Source organism: Camelus bactrianus, chromosome 11 (genome assembly GCF_048773025.1).
Source record: "Camelus bactrianus isolate YW-2024 breed Bactrian camel chromosome 11, ASM4877302v1, whole genome shotgun sequence".
Lineage (NCBI taxonomy): Eukaryota > Metazoa > Chordata > Mammalia > Artiodactyla > Camelidae > Camelus > Camelus bactrianus.
This window is the reverse complement of record NC_133549.1, coordinates 21,940,395-21,959,138: the sequence shown is the minus strand read 5'-3', so window position 1 is coordinate 21,959,138 and position 18,744 is coordinate 21,940,395. Positions and strand designations below refer to the sequence as shown.

The following is an 18,744-nucleotide window of genomic DNA, read 5'->3' as shown; positions in this document are numbered from 1 at the left end:
GGTGGGTTAAAGCTAATCATAAGAGTCTGAAAATCAAAGAAACTTTCCCAGCCATAGTCAAAAGGAGATATGACAATGGAAGAAGGGTCAGAAAGATGCAATGTTGTTGGCTTTGAAGATGGAGGGAGGGGGCCATGAGCCAAAGAATGAGGTGGGTGACCTCCAGAAGCTCTAGAAGGAAATGGATTCTCTCCCAGAGTGTCTAGAAAGAAGAACAGCCCTGCCAACCCCTTGATTTTAACCCAGTGAGACCCCATGATGGAATTCTAACCCACAGCACTGTAAGGTAATAAATTATCACTAAATTTGTAGTAGTTTGTTACAAGAGTGATAATAAACTAATACATCTGATCATCTCAGGTCCACCTTGAAAATATATCAAGACCCCCATAACTTCCACTGCCAGCAGCTGGTCTGAGCCAGCATCCTCTCACCTGGATTATCGCAGCAGCCTCCTGGCTGGTCTTGGTTCCAATCCCTTTCAGCCAAAGTGATCCTAGTAAAGTCAATTCATGTCTCTTCGGCTCAAAATTTTCTAATCTTCATTTTACTCCAAGGAAAACCCGAAATCCTTAACAGATCGACCAGTCCTGTGGGCGTGGGACCCACTACCCCTGCCCTCATTCCCAGCAGCTTCCTGCCTCACTCAAGACCCCCTCACTACTCTTCAAACACATGCACACAACCTGCCTCGTTCCTGCTCTTCCCTCCATCTGGAATGTCCTTTCCGCAGATATCCAAATGGCCAGCTCCCTTACTTCCTAAAGATCTTCATTAAATGTCAACTGAGTGAGGGCGTCCCTGCCACCCAGCTGCCCTGTCTGAACGTTCACCCATGCCCCCCACCCACTTTCTAGTATCTTAATCTGCATGTTTTTCCTCCTTAACACTTACTGTCAATCTCACGTAACGTACACTTTACCTCCTTACTTTGTTTGCTGTTGGTGCCCTCCACCCACCACGAGGCAGGGATCTGTATATATTTTGCTCACCATGCCTACGGCAGAGCAGGCACATAGGAAGTATTCAATAAATATTTGGTGAGCGAACAAATGATGTCATCAGCACGCCAGAGACACTGCTGTTCGCCTTTCCTGGCTGCCCTGTGTTAAGTCAGTGACCAAGTCCCGCAAAACTTGTCAGGATTCTGTTCCTTCCATCTCCCTAGTCTTCCATCCTGAGGTGCCTGTGACCACCCACTCTTCTCCTTGGTCTCCCCGCTGCAATCTACCTCATAGACATTTACACCTTCATTATTCCACTCTCCTCAAAGTTCAAGTCAGCCTGCCGCTGCTGAATGAATAAAGCTGAAACATGTCTGTCAGGAACTCACTATGTTTCTGGATTTCTGTAACTTTTTGTTCCCTTCTATTAATGATTTATAATAGACCCTTGCTGGTTTTAAAGGATATGGCCTGAAATTTTGGTGAATCGCCACATTCACAAACCGAAATATTTGTACAAGCTCTTAAGTTTTCCCTTGAACTATATACCCAAACCACAAATCAGCTCCTTTTTCAACATTTATTAAACTTGCTTTTTCCTGATGACTTGAGAAGAGTTGCTGTGCAGAAAATCACAGAGCTGCACTGAGACTCACACAGTAGTGTGCTTGCTCCAGCAGACCCGGACCTTTCGGGCCCCTTGTAAATAACCAACACGAGGAGGCAACGTCCCTAAATATTAGGGAACCACTGAACCATCTGTACTACTTACTGTCGTTTCCTCATATTTTTAGCCCCTGTACTTAGACCATTATTGAGCTGTATCTTCCTCGGCAATTTTCAGTCTGAACCCAAATATAATGGGTATTCAAGTAGCAACTTAAGGCTGAGGAGATAATGAGTTACTTTCTGTTCTTTGGGGATTTTATGCTTTTAAGACTAAGACATGATTGTGCTTTATTATAGGTGTTATTCTTAATCCAATAGGTTTTCTCTATTGTCAAGTTTTCTCATCTTTAGTGCCCACATTTTCATGTCTTCCATTTTCTTCTCAGCCAATATTTGAGCGCTTACTAACTGACCACCCTGTGAACACGGTGGTGACGCCTGTGGACAGGCAGGGCTGGTTCCTGCCCTCGTGGGGCTCCCAGTCTAGCTGAGGATGAACGTGGGTGTGAAACAAGGACTTCATCTCACAGCCAAGCAACTAAAGGAAGGAAAATACGGGTGGTCTGTAGCAGGACAAAGGAAAAGACTGGGACAGATAAATTTATAGATGAGACAGGGGGCCAAATCACAAAAGACCTGATATGCTATGGCCCAGAGATTGTGTTTTATTTTATGTGCCATGGGTCTAACTCACTTAATCATTTATCAAAAAAAATTTTTTGTTTACTCTTTTTGCTTTTCTTTACAATTCTCTTAAATCTGATGTTACTCAAGGTTCTGACTATTATCTGTAATTTTTCTAACACCTACCTTCAATTTTATTAAAGCTATTATTGAGATCACGTACTAGGAGACCTGGTGACAGTTTAATGCAAGTGGCAGAATGGAACAGACAGTGGGATTATGAGCAAGCTTACAAACAGGGCAGTAAGAGAAACCAAGGAATCATTTTTGTGTGAATATTTTTAAGAAATATTAAAGACCAAGTAACATTTCTTAAGTATTTAAAATTATGTTCACATAGGTCTGTGAAAACAGGTCTGTTCTGGGATCTAATTCATAATCAATCCCTTTTCTTCTCCATTGTTTAAGAAAAGCGTTCTGAGGAAAACACACACACACGCATACATACACACACACACACACACACACACACACACCCTTTGCCTTTTATAAAATTGTTCTTTTAATATGACTCCCAAATTTGTTTTGACTCTATTTGACAATGCATTTTTCTTAAGGAAGCTGTGCTAATTTTTATTGAAAGTTTTCGAATAATTTAATGTCTTTTTAACATCTCTCCATATTCTGCAGAGCAGGAAATAATTTATTATTGAAAAGTTTGCAAACAGGATCAAACATAGAATCAGTAATTAAAAAAGAAAATCTAGAACCTAAGGATGAATCTTCTGTAACACTAATCTCAAAAAGTTGTACTTTTGTCATTTATGTTTAAAAACTAAGATATTCCCTAGTGTTGCAGATTTCTGAATCTCCCAGGAGAAACACAACCTTAATAAAGTAAACTCTGATCTCCAGGATGATAGTATAAATGCTGAAGAAATAAAAGGTATTAATTCTGTCCTTTTATGGGAGCAACTTAGCAAAAGGAGACATCTGTCTACGTGGAACCTTTGGAACAAAGCTGGAACACTAATGTGAGCCCCCACTACATATACTCACATTTACTCAGGTTCTCACTTTTTGTCTCTAGCTCTAGGTTTATGATAGACTTCCTAAGGTCAAGGTCTATTTCTGAGCCATCTTTGCAATGTCTACAAAAGAAGATATAGGGCTTTGTGAAGATTACATGATCAATAAATATTTGCTGAATTAATAAACAGTATACTTACAAACCATGATTACAATGTTTAGAAGAAAGAAGGTTAATGAGGCATTACGAATGAATAATAACTGTCTTCAGGATAAAGGGCTATTATTTTTTTGGAGAACAGGATCATTAGTCCCATATTCCATGCCAATTCTGTTCAAAGTGCTTGTCTATGGCAAGATAAGGGGCTTGTACCAGCATGTAAATTAACTCACTGCTTCCTTCGTTGAAGAAGTCTTGCTATTAAACTGAATTAAACAGTATGATTAGTGCCATAGTCTATTCACATTCTGGCACACGCTCCTAATCTTATTGCAAACCAGTAGCAGTCTGTGGACTGGCACTGGTCTGCTGACCACATTTTGAGAAGAATGGCTCTCTGCTACTACTAAAGCTGGACTGGTACTAATGATAACAATAATGATAATGATGATCATTCTACCAATTAGCCTTCACAGAGTGCTTACTGGGTGCCAGATGCTCTAAGTACTTCAAATTAAGCACTTTATGTGGATTATTTCATTTAAACTCTTAAGGACCCCATGAGGGTTTACTTTATTATTTCCATTTTTCAAATGAGGAAATCTAAGCCTTAAGCCTTCAGAGGTTCAGTTAATTTATTCAGCTTCTAGCAGCTCATCTGTGATAGAGCAGGTGCTTGAAGTCATGCAGTCTGATCTCAGCTTAACCGCAGGTAAGTGCACGGTGTATGCGTAGCCCTGCTGCACCACCTGCTTCCTGGCTACGTTAAAGAACGTGGGCTCCCGCTGCAGCACTGGGGGTTGGAGAAACGCGGTACTGTGGGAGCTGTCAGGCAGGGTGGTCTGGAAAAAATACCACACAACCAAAAATGTGCAGTTCTTCTATGGAAACAAAAACATGGTTGTACTCACCCACATGGAGTTACAGTCTAATATTTAATGTGTAAACTTTTATTTCCCAGGCATGTTATATTTTAATGGAAACAATGGACTTAATATTACTGGAATTTTTAGATGATTACCCCTTTGTCTGTCCTTGTTTTAACTGGCTCAGAGCTCCCCAAAAGCATGGCCTATTGGTTTCTAGTATACACCTTTCTTTAACAAGTTAAGGTAAAAATTCAGAATGTATTTTAAAAATCTTACGTCTAGACTCCTAAAGTTGACTTCATTTTGATTTTAAGTAAACAAATTAATCATTTATTTAAAAACACTCAAATAAAAAATGATTCACTTTTAACTCAATATTGGTTCATATCAAATATAGCTTGAATAACCAATCTTGCACAATTTTTTTTTAAGAATCCTACATTCTACTGGTAATCTGTATATACAGAAAGGCTTTCTAAGCTCAAGCAATGCTTATGTACCATAATAACATACCACTCTCAACAGATAAGTTTGTAAATCAATGATTTTGTTAGAATTTCAGATGGCTGAGTCACTCAGTGCTTTTCAACATAATTTTAATGATTTTTTTCTTTCTTACTGAATAATATTCTAAAAACTATCATTTTGAGTAGAAGCAGAGTTTATAATAAAGTATGCTAAAATAGTAATTTGGCTTATTCGTGCAGTCTAGTTAGATACCTAAGCAAACTGATGAGAACTAATAAAAGCTGAAATCTAAAGAACAGGCTATTGCTAGTCTCCCCAAGAAAGTCAATGTAATTATTTGACCTCCAACATATACAAAGTGAACTTTTATCCATCTTTTTTTCCTAGAGACAGAATTTGTTTGAGACATCATACCTCCTAAATTTACATTTTACTTGAACTGTCGCTCCAAACGGAGACTGTGAAAAACCACAAATGACAGGAAATTTTCTTTCTTGTTAATAAAGTAATGGGTAGCCATTTTGCATTAACTTTAATAAAACAATAATACATTGACAATAATAGATTGTGTGTTCTATGTCAGGCAGAGGAAAATATAATTATTTCAAGGAATGCCAACACATGAACCCCCAAACAGTAGGGATCCCGTTTTATCAACCTTTCCAGATTTTCAGCTTACTTTTCTGGTCACTCTTTAGTCTCCCTGGGTTCTTGCACTGCACCCTGCTCCTAAAAGAACGTACCTGTGTATCCCAGAGTTCTATCCTCGACCCTCTTCTCATTGCACATAATCTCCCTGGAGAGTATCACTCACATTTTAACCTCAATTACTGAATGCTTAATCCAAGTTTCCATCTTCACCTCAGACTTCCTCTTTACTTCCAGACCCACGTGTCTGACCGCTAATAAGATATCCCAACTTAGAGGACAGGCAATTTCATTGTTAACATTCAAAAGTGAACTCATCATCTACCACATTTCTTACACTCCTGAAAAAGAAAGACTTCTTTCCTTCTTTAGTGTTCCAGATTTCAACAACTAACAGAACAATCCCCTCCATGAGCTGGGAGTCACCCCTGGCTTCTCCCGGAACAACATCAAGGCTGCAAACTCCACCTCTCCCAGCAGCCCCCTCCTCTGGAGTCCCACCTACACTGCCTGAGTTATCTTATTATTTCTTCATGGAACTACTGCAAAATTTCCAGTTTTGTGGGGTTTTTTTGCCTCTAATTTTGGCTCTCCATCAATGTGTCATTCACATGTGGCCAGCGATCCCTTTCAAATGCAAAACTGATTGTGTCACCAATTCAGGTCCTTTTTATTACCTTCAAGATAAAAATCTCACTCCATAGGTTCGTTCTGATTTACCTTGTATTTACCGCTCCAGCCTTACTTCCTGCCACTCCTTTCTAACAAGTTCTTTGCTCCAGCCACAATGAACTTCAGCCCAGAGCTGGTGTCCCAAGCTTCCATGCCTCTGCCCAAGCTACTTCTCTGCCTAGGAAGCCCGCCTACCCTCACATACAACCCATCTGGTCATTTCCTGTTCGCTTTACGAATAGCAACTCCAGAATCCAGGAAGTACCTAACACACTATTGATAAAGCAGGAACAACCCTTTACATTGAAGAAGTTCTTTACAATATACAAGGTATTATTATTCATACCTATAATCACATTTATTTTATTTTCATTCTTACAACTTGACTGTTAGACAACCAGTGCAGGTTTTAGTACCCCCAGTCATCAATGAGGAAGTAATAGCTCCTGACTTCCCCAAGGTGGCCGAGCTAGAATTAATGTAATCATCCCTGACCAAAGGTTTGTCCTCTTTTTATTGTTATCCTACTTAAATTATCAGGTGCACAATGAAAACCCACTATGAGCTAAAAGGAATACAGAAGCAGCCTAGGTTATGGACTTAGCTCTGCAATGTTTAATCTAATCAGAGGCACAAGACCCATAAACAAAAAATGAGAAAAAAACTGCACAAGAAAGTAGACTATAGGGCTAAGTGCCAAATTGTATAGTGTCCCCAGGAGGAAAGAGAACCCATTCAGTGGGCATTCACCTATCCTGGAAAGACTTTCCAGATGGGGGTGGGAGCAGGCAGCGCGGTTCTGTAGTCTGATTATACTACGAATGATTAAAAGAGCTGAGAGATGAGCATTCCTTGAGTCCAAAAATTTGAGTGCAGACCATGACAGGTCTGGAGGACAGAAAGGAAACAGCAAAAATGGAAATACAATTGTTTTCTGCCTTTGACTGAACTCCTGATGAGTTTCAGAAAGTACCCTCACTCTGGCAAAACAGCAAACAAAAATCCAAAAACAAAAACAGAAACTTCCTCTGACTTAGGATTGCTGAGCTAGGTAGGAAACAGAATAACACATTCATTTTCTTTCTTTTTCTTTTTAAAATCATCCTACTTGGATTAAATAATGTTAAATTCCTGCCGGAGTTATTTTTATTTTGAATTCTGATGTGGACAAGAGATTTAAATAAGAAAAAGAAAGGCTACCTCTGTGTCTTAATTGCTACCTTGTTATTCACCATGATAGGGCTTTGGTTTGCTACATTTAGCTAAGCATCAGCAAAGTAAATAATAATGTAACTATTCTATCCACTGATGAGCTTGGAAACCTTAAAAAAAAAAATCAGGACATTGTTTTAACTTGACCATCAACATAACACCCTGAACATGCCCCTGAAAAGACCTAGAAAACACAGTAGTAGGAAAACCCCAAAAGGGACAACCAATACCTTTACCGATCATCTCAACCCTTAGCCCACTAGCAACCTTCTGATCTCAGCATATTTCCTCCAATAATAAAGCATATCCCTTTATCTAGAGCAATTTCTCTAAAGCTCTTCTCACTCATTCAATGGGCATTTAGAAGTACATTGTACTAGGTGCTGGAGAAAGAAAAACTGAATATTGTCCCTGCCTTAGACACTTTTATACCTTTCCCTCCTGCCATTTCCATCCCCCAACTCATCATTTCTTCCACAGGTACGCTACCCCCTAAAACCAAATGTTGATTTTCACAGTTGCCAAAGTCACCTATTACCTAAAATATTTCCATGCAAGACTTCCTCAATGTCAAGTCCAAGAATGATAAACTCATTCTTCCATATTACCATAAAGTATTCAACAACAGCAATCTCCAAGCTTAAAATCTACATGCAACTATTAAATTCTTGGGTCCCTGTTACTTTGGCATGAAGATCTACAATGTTGTTTCTTCTTTCTAAATACAAATGCCTGATTTTTTGTTCTATGGCAAAATTTAACTCTACCTCTTTTTTTGTTAATAAAGGTCAGGTTTTTATCACTATCTTCTCACTTTGATTATGACATACCTATGAATATCACTATGTTTGTTCCCTGGATGAAAAGACCAATTCATGAGTTTGCTAATGATGTGAAAACTAGAATTTGAAAACATTGTACTACTGAAGTCCTGTTGATCTCATATGCTTTCTGTCTAAAAATCCATCCCCTGGAGTTAAGCTTAATCTAAGTTTCAGGAACAGGTAGTTAAGGTACCATGAAGTGTTTACTTTCCATTCTTAATTTATTACTTTAATTTTGGGCTTGTTAATTATGAGTTCTGTATATATCACACTGCTTGTCAATATCCACACATAAACCTCCCTCCGTTGACAATTAATCTAAAGAAGTCCCCATGGAGTCTGAGAGGGAAAAGACTAATTTGGTGGAATATAATAAATCTCCATTTCCATCACATAATATATGCTTCTCAGGTTCAATTAACCTCTGGATGATTCTCTTTCTAAGAGGAAAGTAATTCTCCTTGATGTCCTTGTCATCTGCGGAGTAGAAATCTCTCTAGCGGCAAAGAATGAGTAATCACTTACATGACAAGAGGCCAAAAAGGCCTCTTCTTTTCATTCCCCTCAAGTACTGTCTAGGGCAGCGGGAGGAACTGATGGAGGGGCTACAATCTCCAGACGTGAGTCCTAAATCAGTGCGTTTTCCTCCCACCTGCATTTTCACTGTCATCTTTTTCTTCTCTCTTCTCGTTTCTCTTTCCTCCTTACGGTTGTTTTCCTTAACCTCTGTATAGCACTCTCCTTGTGGTTTGAATTTTTACAACCCACCAGGTAAAATCCCTTGTGATCCTCAAAGCTTCCTTAAAGCACTACCTGCACCCGTGTTTTACAGACCAGTATTATGAAAGACTAGGGTGTGGGATAATGCTACACTTGTGTAACAGCCCTACAAAGTTTTGGTACAAGATGTGTGGGCTGATTCCACAACTCAATCGAAAACCAGGAGAACTGAAACAAACAAACAAGCAAAACCTAATTCATCCAGAACGATCCGACCCGGGCCCACTGCCTGAAATGTGATACTTGGGATGACAGTGCACTGCGGGCAAAGGAACCCTCCCGGGTTCCAGGATTCAAGAGGCCCGCTGGGCCCGCTGCTGACGCCAGGAGAGGCGCCCGTGAGTGTGGCACCAGTGCCCGCATTCCACCCTCCCCAGGCACGGGCCGCCGTCCCCGGCGGCCGAGGCGCCCCCTTGGCGGGCGGGTGCGCACAGGTTCGCTCCTCCCGCTCAGGCGCGGCTCCGGCAGGCAGGGCGCGGAGGCCGCCTCTGCGGGAGCGTTTCGGGGGTCGGGGCGGGGTCGTCCGGGGCCGGCCAGCGGGCAGGGAGCCCCGAGGCGGCGGGGGTGTGCCGAGCCCCGGCGGCCGCAACAGGTGCGCCGGGGCCGCCCACCCGCCCCTCCCGCCGCGGGGCCCGGCCCTTACCTGCAGCGGCGGCTCCCGAGTCCTGGGAGGGAGGCCGAGGCCCAGGCCCGGCCGCCCTTCCCCGCGGGGCAGGCCGAGCTCGCCGGACGCACGGACCGACGGACCGACGGACCGACGGACGCCTCGGGATGCCGACCGAGGGCTCGCAGGCCCCCTCCCCGAAGGCCCGGCCACTGGCCGCACCGGGGGCGCGAGGGCCGCCAAGGAGGGCGCGACCGCCCGACCAGGCCTCCGGGGCAGAGTCCTCAGCCGCCCGCCAGGCCGCCACCCTTGCTCGGTGCCCCCGGCGACGCGCGGGACCTCGCGCTCGCCCGCGTTTCCTCGCGGCTTTTGGTCCCTCCCTCTCGCCGTCCCTCCTGCCCCTCCTCCCCCGCCCTCCGGGTTGTCAGGGCAACCGAAGCGACGCCGGCCGGGAGGAGAGGCGTTAGGCGGGGCGGCGGCGGCGTCGGGGCTCGGCCCGTGGGGGCCCGGGAGCAGCTGACCATGGAGCCCCAGAGTAAGGGGGCCCGGGCCGGGGTTGGGGGCGGGGGCCGGGGCGGGCGGGCCTCCCCGGAACGGGTGTGGCGCGCGGCTCCGCAGGCTTTCAACGCTGGAAATACGGTCTCCCCCTCGCGCTTCTCCCTTGGAGAGAGAAGGGGGCTAAACCCTGCCGACTGTGTCCGCCGGGAGCCGGAGGCCCGGGTGAGCTTGGTGTGTGGGCAAAAGGATACAGCGCCCCCAGGGTGTTCCTTCTTGAAATGACCCCAAGCAATTCCGTTTATTATTACTATTACTGTCGTTGTTGTTATTTTTAGTTTGGTAGTTTGAGTCGTTGATTGTAAATAGCCATGCTCCTTCTAAAGTTTCAGCAATTGAACGTGCAGCGAGGCTGGTCTTGTATTTATTAGAGACCCCTTCCTCCTCCCAGAAGTCGGAGATTTGAAGGAGCAAAAAAAAAAAAAAGGTTTGTCTAAGAGTATTTAATCATTGCTAGAAGTTCTACAAAGTAGGCTTGGACATGCAAAAAATGTTATCATTTCCTGTTTCCCAGATTGTTTGGCAAAAAGTGGGCAGTCTGAAGTTAACAGATCTAATACAACCTTTAACTTGTATGTTTAAAAATATTGTATTATTGTTGTTGTTGTTATTATTATTATTATTACTATTATTATTATTATTCAAACCACTCTAGGGACATAGTGCTCCGTCCTTCTTTCCCAAGCTAATGTTTTATTGCTGCTTTTGTTCTTAAAATAAGAATAGTGTTTTATATGGAGAGTAGAAAGACCTTGAACGTTTATAGAAGATTCAGTTTACCTCTCGGAACCACGCCGTCTTTTCTAGCACAATTTCAGAAATGGAAGTACTCAGACCAAATCCATTCTCTGGGGGCTGTGCTGACATTATTAGAGGCCATTAGTTTCCAAGAAGGCTTTTAAAGACTTTTTCATTTCCTTCAACTCACTTGCTGTGGAGAAAGCTGAGAAGCTGAGAGTTATAGTTGTTTGCGTTGATTTTATATAGTATCCTGTCACTTGCATTGCAACTCCTTGGATTCGACATTTTATCTAACGTATTGAAAGGAATTTAACTGACAACAAAACTAATACTTTGTCACGTGTCAAACTGATGCCAGGGTGTGTTCTCTCTTTAGAGAAGAAATAAATTGAAGTGAATAGGTCTTTTAAAAACAGCAACTTTATTTCTTCAGATTTATGTTACCGTCTAAATGTGTAAGCTATGAATTTCAAGTCCTTCAGTGCTCAGGTGCTTTATCCGCCCACACTCATTCATGGTATTCATTTTGTTCCAAACACTGTCCTAGTGGGTGAAGGACTGAACCATGAATAGGATAGTGTTAGCTTTGGTTATCCCTGGACAACTGAGCAGAGACTTGTCCAAGAATTACTGAAACCTCCCTGGGGTCTGAGTTTGGGGGGCTTCCGGTAGGAAGAAACAGTAAGCCTGCAGAATGACCCAGCAAAGGATGAGGGAAAGGGAGTCCAAGCAGAGGGAATCCCTTGGACATTCGCCCTGAGACCTGAGAGAGCAGTGTGGGTTTGAGTCTCAGAGTCCAAATATCAGTAAAGCTGTAACTCAGATGACTGCGGGGTGGAGGGGAAGAGGAAAAAAAGAGGCAAGGCTGGAAAAGTCAGTAGGAACCAGTACATGAAGGCTTTGTAAAACTGTGTGAGAAATTTATTATATCCTTGAATTATACATCTATGTCTCATCTAACTGGATTTTTGAGGTGAAAAATATTTAAGTAATCTATGCCTGAGGAAGAACTATACATTTATTCTTTCCCACATACTCTTAAATGTTGTTGTCAATTTAATTTTAGATAATTCAAAAAATAACGATGTATCTTAGAGAATTCTTTCACAGCCTAAGAAACACCATTTTGAGTAATTATTTATTAAATTATTTTCTGACAGTAATTGTTTAAAATGACAAGATTAAATGATCTTTAAGATCCTTTTTTATTGAAGTACAGTTGATTTGCAATGGTATGTTAGTTTCAGGTATACAGCAAAGTGATTCAATTACATATAAATATAAATTCAGGTCCCTTTTAAATTCAAGATTCATACCCAATCAGATTTCACCTGAGACTCAGGTTACTATTTTATTCTCTCAGACATTGGAGAATACTATGGCTCAGATATTAATGAATATTACAATTATACTGTAACTAGTATTATATTAACTATGTTATGTTGCTATGCCAATGTTGTCTAACATATGTTAAGCCTGGTCTGTACATGGTGCCTTTTAGTATTGAGGGATTTCAAATAGCATTTTACAAGCGTAGTTGAATGTATCATCAGTAAATTGATTAAAAGGAAGGCTCTTTCTTAATTGCTTTCAAAAATTAAGCGTATATCTAAGGACAACACTGAGAAACTACTAGAAATAACCCCCAAGTCAGTCTTATCCATTCTGTTTCCGCACACACTTAGGTTTCTATTATTTTTAGGAATGACCTTTATTAACTGAGTCATTAAAATCCAATAAACATAAACTCTTCAAATCCCACAGCTGGATTGTACTCTGGCAATAGGCAGAGGATGACAGAGGCTACCATTGTTTTACAGAATAATAACAAGTCAACGATCCAAGAAATGACTCCTCAGGGAAAGGGCAAATTAAATAAGTTCACAACCTTGGGCTGTTCAGAATGGTCCTGACTCTTGGCTTTAATTATCTTCTTCCTAAACTAACTACCCACTGTTGGAAAGATAACCCATGTATGAAATAACATGGACAATGTACACCAGATTCTTTTTATTTTAAGAAAATGCTTAAGTTCAACAGTACTATTTCTTCCCTAATTTTTTAATAAGTGACAATGCCAAGAGGTATCTTTCGGGGTCTTTAACCCTCCCTCTTGTGATCTTCCCTAGCCTACCAAATCACCCTAAACAAACACATAATCTGAATTTTAAAATACGTATATTTATCAATTGCAGCATCATGAGAAGCCCTCAGCCCCCACTTACCACCACATTGCCACCTGCCCCCCAAACTTTCCCAATATAAAAAAATCTGGGTCTAGTTTAGGCTGAGTAACAGTTTCTTGATATATACATTTTCTTTTAAAACAAATGTTTAATGGAGATCTAAGTTATTCCAATGACTAAGAGACTGAGGCATATCCTTAAAGGAGTGAAGACTTCTTTCTCCAAACCTGTTTTTCCACATATGTGAATAGGATTTCACCATCTTCCCACTTACACCAGCTGGAAATCTGAGAGTCATCCGTAACGCCTGTCTGTTACTCACCACCCCTCCGACTCACCCCACCCACCAGCGTGCCCGTGTCTTCCACCTTCAAAGTACACCCCAGATGTGCGTCCTTCTCTCCGTCCCTGCTGTCATCACTGGTACTCCAGGCCACCATCTTGCCTAAACCATGATTGGAGGCTCTACTGATTTCTGTATTTCCCCTCCCCCAACTGTGCTCACCTGGGAGCCAGAGTGAGCTTTTCAAAGTACACATCGGATCATATCTCTCCTCTGCCAAAAGCCCTCCAAAGTTCTTACTTAGCTACTGCTTCAAACCACCATGTACATGATCTTGGATTCATCATGCTTCAGACGCATTGGTCCTTTAGTCCTTTAAACATATCAGGCTTCTTTCAGGACTGTGGGTCTTTGCACAAGCTCTTCCCTCTGCCAGGGCTACCTTCTCTTCCTGCTCTGGCAGGTCTGACTCTGTCCTCTGGTCTTAGCTTAAATGTCACTCTTCACTGAGTGCTTCCCTGACTCCCTGAAGAGGGTCCTGCCCCCTCCCTGATGTTATGCTATCTCTGCCATGGTGACAATTTGTAATTCTTTTGTTAATTTTTAAAAGCTGGCTTCTCTACTGCACTGTAGGGTAGCAGAAGAGGTCCCTGCTATTCTCTCCCTAGTGCCTAACGTGGAATCAGCCCTGAACAAGCATTTATTGAACAGACAGCACTGCTGTTAACACCTGGCTGCCTTATTTAATTTTATTTCCTTAAAAGCGTTGCAGGGTGCTTAAAAAGAAAGCCATTACTCTACAATAGAAATGGCTGTGCACCAGTGAAATTTGAAGTGCCTGCTGTGGAATATGCTTTGGGTCAAGTCCGTTTAAATCAGGTGCTTATGACTGTCAGGTCAGTTACAAGTATGGCAGTCCTTTTTCTTCACTAGCCTAAAAGAGGTGTTTTAAGTATCACTCTATCCAGTAAAATTAAGGAAATAGGCAAGTAATCTTATTTTGGGGACCAAAGGACTGCCAGAGCGTAGACCCAGCAAAATCTTTGCACTGCAGTGGAGTACTTGTTCATTAATTATCTGAGAGGCTGGTAAGAATTTAAGAGCAATAAATTGCTTAAGCCTAGGAACATTTTTAAAAGTCTGTGTAACAATTTTTTTTATCAAGTAGTCTTAGCCTGTAAAGCATGTTAATTCTCTCGGGTTATAATTCATATACTAGTGAGTGTGGTTTGATGGGTGCAGTTGTGTCTCACTGGGAGCTCTGCGTTATCCCCAGACCAAGTCTATACCTGATAACTTGGGTTTCACCTCCTCCTGCTGTAAAAGGAAGCACTGTTGGGACATGCTTACTCTGGGGACTTGCCCAGACACGCCCAGGAACTGAACTAGGCAGCTAGTTCACAGGAGGGGTTTGTGCCTAAGCCTCATCCAAGAGTGGCCTGAATGACTCATTAAGTACAGAAGGTGGTGCAGACGCGTTAACAAGTAAACAGCTCACACCACTGCTCTGTGCATTCCCATGCTCACAGGACCGGGGTAAGCCAGGAGCAAAACTGGAGATGCTTGTCCGCAGGACCCTCCTGCGGGAATTCTGGGAGCATTTCTCTCCTGAGAGGCAGAAAGAAAGGAGGCATTCCTTGCTCTTAGACCCCAGGTGCTGATTCCTTTAGCTGTGACTCCGCCCCCTTCCAGGTGATCAGGGACCCTTCCCTGGCCTCGCCTTCTTGGGAGATACACTCTCATGCCTCCTTGTTTCTGCCTGGAACCCATCCACATATCTGTCCTTTAAAACAGCTCTCAGACATGACCATTTCTCAAAAACTTTGCCTGTCTGTTTACTCTGCTCAAACCCAAATCAGAGGTAATTTCTCCCTCTTCGGTACTGTGTCTACAGGTATTACTACTTTTATTATTTTAATATGTTGTAATTGATACATACTTATATGTTCAACGCTCCTATTAGAAGTCAACTTGAAATGGATTAAGGGCTTAAATGTAAGACCTGAAACTGAAAATCTCCTGGGGGAAAACATAGGGAAAACGCTCCTTGACATTGATCTTGGCAATGGTTTCTTGGAGACGACACTAAAAGCACAAGCAACGAAAGCAAATATCCACAAGTGGGACTATGTCAAACTAGTAAGCTTCTGTACAGCAAAAGGAACAATCAACAGAATGGAAAGGCAACCTGCAGAATGGGAGAAAATGTTTGCAAACCATCTATTGGTAGGGGTTAATATCCAAAATATATGAGAAACTCAGACAACTCAGAAGCAGAAAAACAAATAAGCCACTTAAAAAATGGACAGGATACCTAAATAGACATTTTTCCAAAGAAGACATACAAATGACCAACAGATACATGAAAAGGTGCTTGACGTCACTGATCATCAGGGACATGCAAATCAAAACCACAATGAGATACCACCTCACACCTGTTAGAAAGGCTATTATCAAAAAGATAGAGATAAGTGTTGGCAAGGATGTGGAGAAAAGAGAGCCCTCGTCGGCTGTTGGTGGGTATGTAAATTAGAACAGCTACTATAGAAAAAATGAACAGTGTGGAGTCTTCCTAGAAAATCAGAGAAGAGAACTACCATATGATTCAGCAGTCCCACTTCTGCATGTGTATCCAAAGGAAATTAAATCAGGATCTTACAGCGATACCTGCAGTCCTGTTCATTGCAACATTATTCACAATAGCCAAGATATGGAAACAAAGTGTCTGTCTATGGATGAGTGGTTAAGGAAGTCGTGATATAGATACACAATGGAATATTATTCAGCCATGAGAAAGATGGAAATCCTGCCATTTGCAACAACATGGATGGACCTTAAGGGCATTATGCTAAGTGAAAAAAGTTAAAGACAAATACTGTATGATATCACCTATATGTAGAAGCAAAACAAGCTGAACTCATATAAACAGAGTAGAATGGTGGTTACCAAGGGCTAGGGGGTGAAGGAACTGGGCAGATATCAGTCAAAGAACACAAACTTCAAGTGAGAAGCTGAATGAGTTCTGGGCATCGTATCTGGTGACTATGGTTAACAATTCCGTACTGTGTTTTTGAAAGTTGCTGAGAGAATAGATCATAAATGTTCTCAGTGCATGAAGACAAAAGGTAATTATGGGGGGTGATAGAGGTGTTGCTCAGCCTGTGCTGGTAGTCATTTCACAGTTTATAGGTGTATCAAATCTTCAGGCTGTACGTCTTAAACTTACACAAGATGATGTGTCTATTATATCTAATAAAGCTGGGGTGAGGGGAAAGCTGTGAGCTCATCTTTTTCCTTCCTGAAGCTCTCTGGAAGACAGGAAAGAAACCAACTAGCCCTATTGTGCTAATTACTTTTACTAAAGGGTCCTAAGGCAGCAACTATTTGGTTATCCTGAGCCTTGCCTTTTACAGGACTTGATAACAGGTTTCTGCTTTGTAGTTTAACTGACTTTTTCGCCACGATGAGCAGTGCACTACCAGTGTCCCTTTACTGTTGGGAGTCGTCAGTGTCTTTAAAATCAAATCAGATTGAAGAAACAATTCCAGCTAACCCAGTACTGATTCGGAAAAATCCTGGAAGTTCTGTTTCCCTGGACCCCACTTCCGTATCAATGTTTGTATCAACCAGGGTTTAATCAGAAAAGTGGAACCACCGTGAGGGGCGCAGGATAAGGGGCCTCTAACAGGGATTAGAGCTTGTATGATCGTGGGAGCTGGTGGAGAAGTCAGCGCAAACTGTTGCCTCTGCGACTGATGCTGGGCTGTTGTGGCTCCAAGTCGGCGAGGCTGGCGGTTGGGAAGGAAAGCTGGTTATGAAAGTGGGGAAAGCAGCTTAAACTGGAGCCTAGCAAGAAAAGCTGGCACCTGCCAGGACACAGTGGAGCCCACATCTGTCTGTCACCCCCTCCAAGGTCAGTGATGGGCATGGTCTGCGAGAGAAACTGGTGCCCTGCCCCATGGAGCCGTACGCACGCCCGGCACAGCACTTTGGGGAACTGGAGAGAGCCTGTGTTCATGTGAGTGACTGGCCTGTCTCTGCATTTTGTGATTTCTTAGTCTGGTTTCAGTACCAAGTTTACTTTCATCTCAAAAAATGAGCTCGGCTGTGTTCCTTCTATTTTTGTTTTCTTTCTGTTTTATTCTCTTAAAAATCTTTGAAATGTTGATGCTATTTCTCCCTTAAGTTGAAGATTATACCAGTGAAGCCATCTGTACCTGGGGTTTTCTTTGTGGGCAGGTTTTTAGTTGTGAGTGCTGGTTACTTAATACACATCGGGGTACATACACTTCTGTTTCTTTGCTTTGGCATGTTGTGTCTTTCAAAGACTTAGCCCTTTTAATCTAAATTATCTAGTTTCTTGCCTTGAGTTTGCTTATATAAATTCTTGTCTTTATAGTATCTGTAGGATTTGTAGTGATAACCCTTTTCATTTCTTATATTATTAATTTGTGCTTTATCTTGTTTTAATCATCCTTGTAGAGTTTTATATTAGTTATCTACCAGCACATAACAAATTACTGCAAACTTAATGTCTTCAAACAGCCAACATTTATGATGTGTAGCAGACAGACTTCTAAGATGGTCCCCGTGATCTCTATGTCCCACCCAGTGTCACACCCCGTACAGTCTCCTCCCTTTTAGTGTGGGTGGGATCTATGACTTGCTTCTAACCAATGAAGTATTGTGTGTGTGATGGGTTGTTACCTGTGTGTGTGGCAGGTGGCCTCCAGGACCTGAGGTCGGCATCGAGTCCATGGCCAGTGAAAAACCTGGGTACTCAATTGTACAAACACAAGGAAATGAATTCTGTCAACAACCGGAATGAGCTTAGAGGTGAATTATTCCCCAGAATGCCTCCAGATAAGAGTTTAGCTTGGTTGATACCTTAACTGCAGCCTTATGAGGCCCTGAGCAGAGAACCCACTTGAGTTGTGCCCAAATTCCTGACTTACAGAAAATGTGAGATAATAAATGTGTGCTTTCTTAAAATGTTCACATGTGGTAATTTGTTATGCAGTAATAAAAAATTAATATATTGTCTCATGTAGTTTCTGTGGGCCAGGTTTCAGGAATACCTCAGCTAAGGGTTCTATCTTGGGTTGTAGTTAGTATGCTGGCCAGGGATGCAGCCATCTGAAGGCCTGACTGAGGCAGGAGGATCTGACTTCAAGATGGGTCCCTCAACACGGCTGACAAGGTGGTGCTGACTGTTAGCAGGGGACCTCAATAACAAAGCGCCTTAACTTCTCCGTAGAGTTGCTTGAGCGTCTTTACAATATGGGAGCTTATTTCACGCAGAGTGTATGGTCTAAGAGAGAACAAGGTGGAAGCTGCAGTGTCTTTTAGAGTCTAGCCTAGGATATCATACTCTCTCAGGTGCATTATTGTCTCAGTAACACAGGTCGGCCCTGTTCAGTGTAAGAGGAGACTACGCGAGGGTGCAGACAGCAGGGCTGAGAATCGCTGGGGGCCA

General features: G+C 42.3%; 1 protein-coding gene and 1 long non-coding RNA gene across 4 annotated transcripts in view; both read left to right on the top strand.

Annotated features, from left to right (window-relative positions):
• Positions 1-9,885: 9,885 nt before the first annotated feature.
• Positions 9,886-18,744, top strand: part of FANK1 (fibronectin type III and ankyrin repeat domains 1) — a 91,477-nt gene continuing 82,618 nt past the window's right edge. For all 3 annotated transcript variants that reach the window (XM_074373410.1, XM_074373409.1, XM_074373411.1), the window contains exon 1: positions 9,886-10,038. In XM_074373410.1, coding sequence (XP_074229511.1) covers positions 10,026-10,038 — 13 coding nt within the window. In that variant the 5' untranslated portion in view covers positions 9,886-10,025. The remainder of the gene's footprint in view (positions 10,039-18,744) is intronic.
• On the top strand, positions 10,092-18,309 carry LOC141579063 (uncharacterized). The gene is made up of 3 exons (XR_012510054.1): positions 10,092-10,223; positions 17,182-17,286; positions 17,991-18,309. It is a non-coding gene; the product is annotated as an uncharacterized LOC141579063 (long non-coding RNA).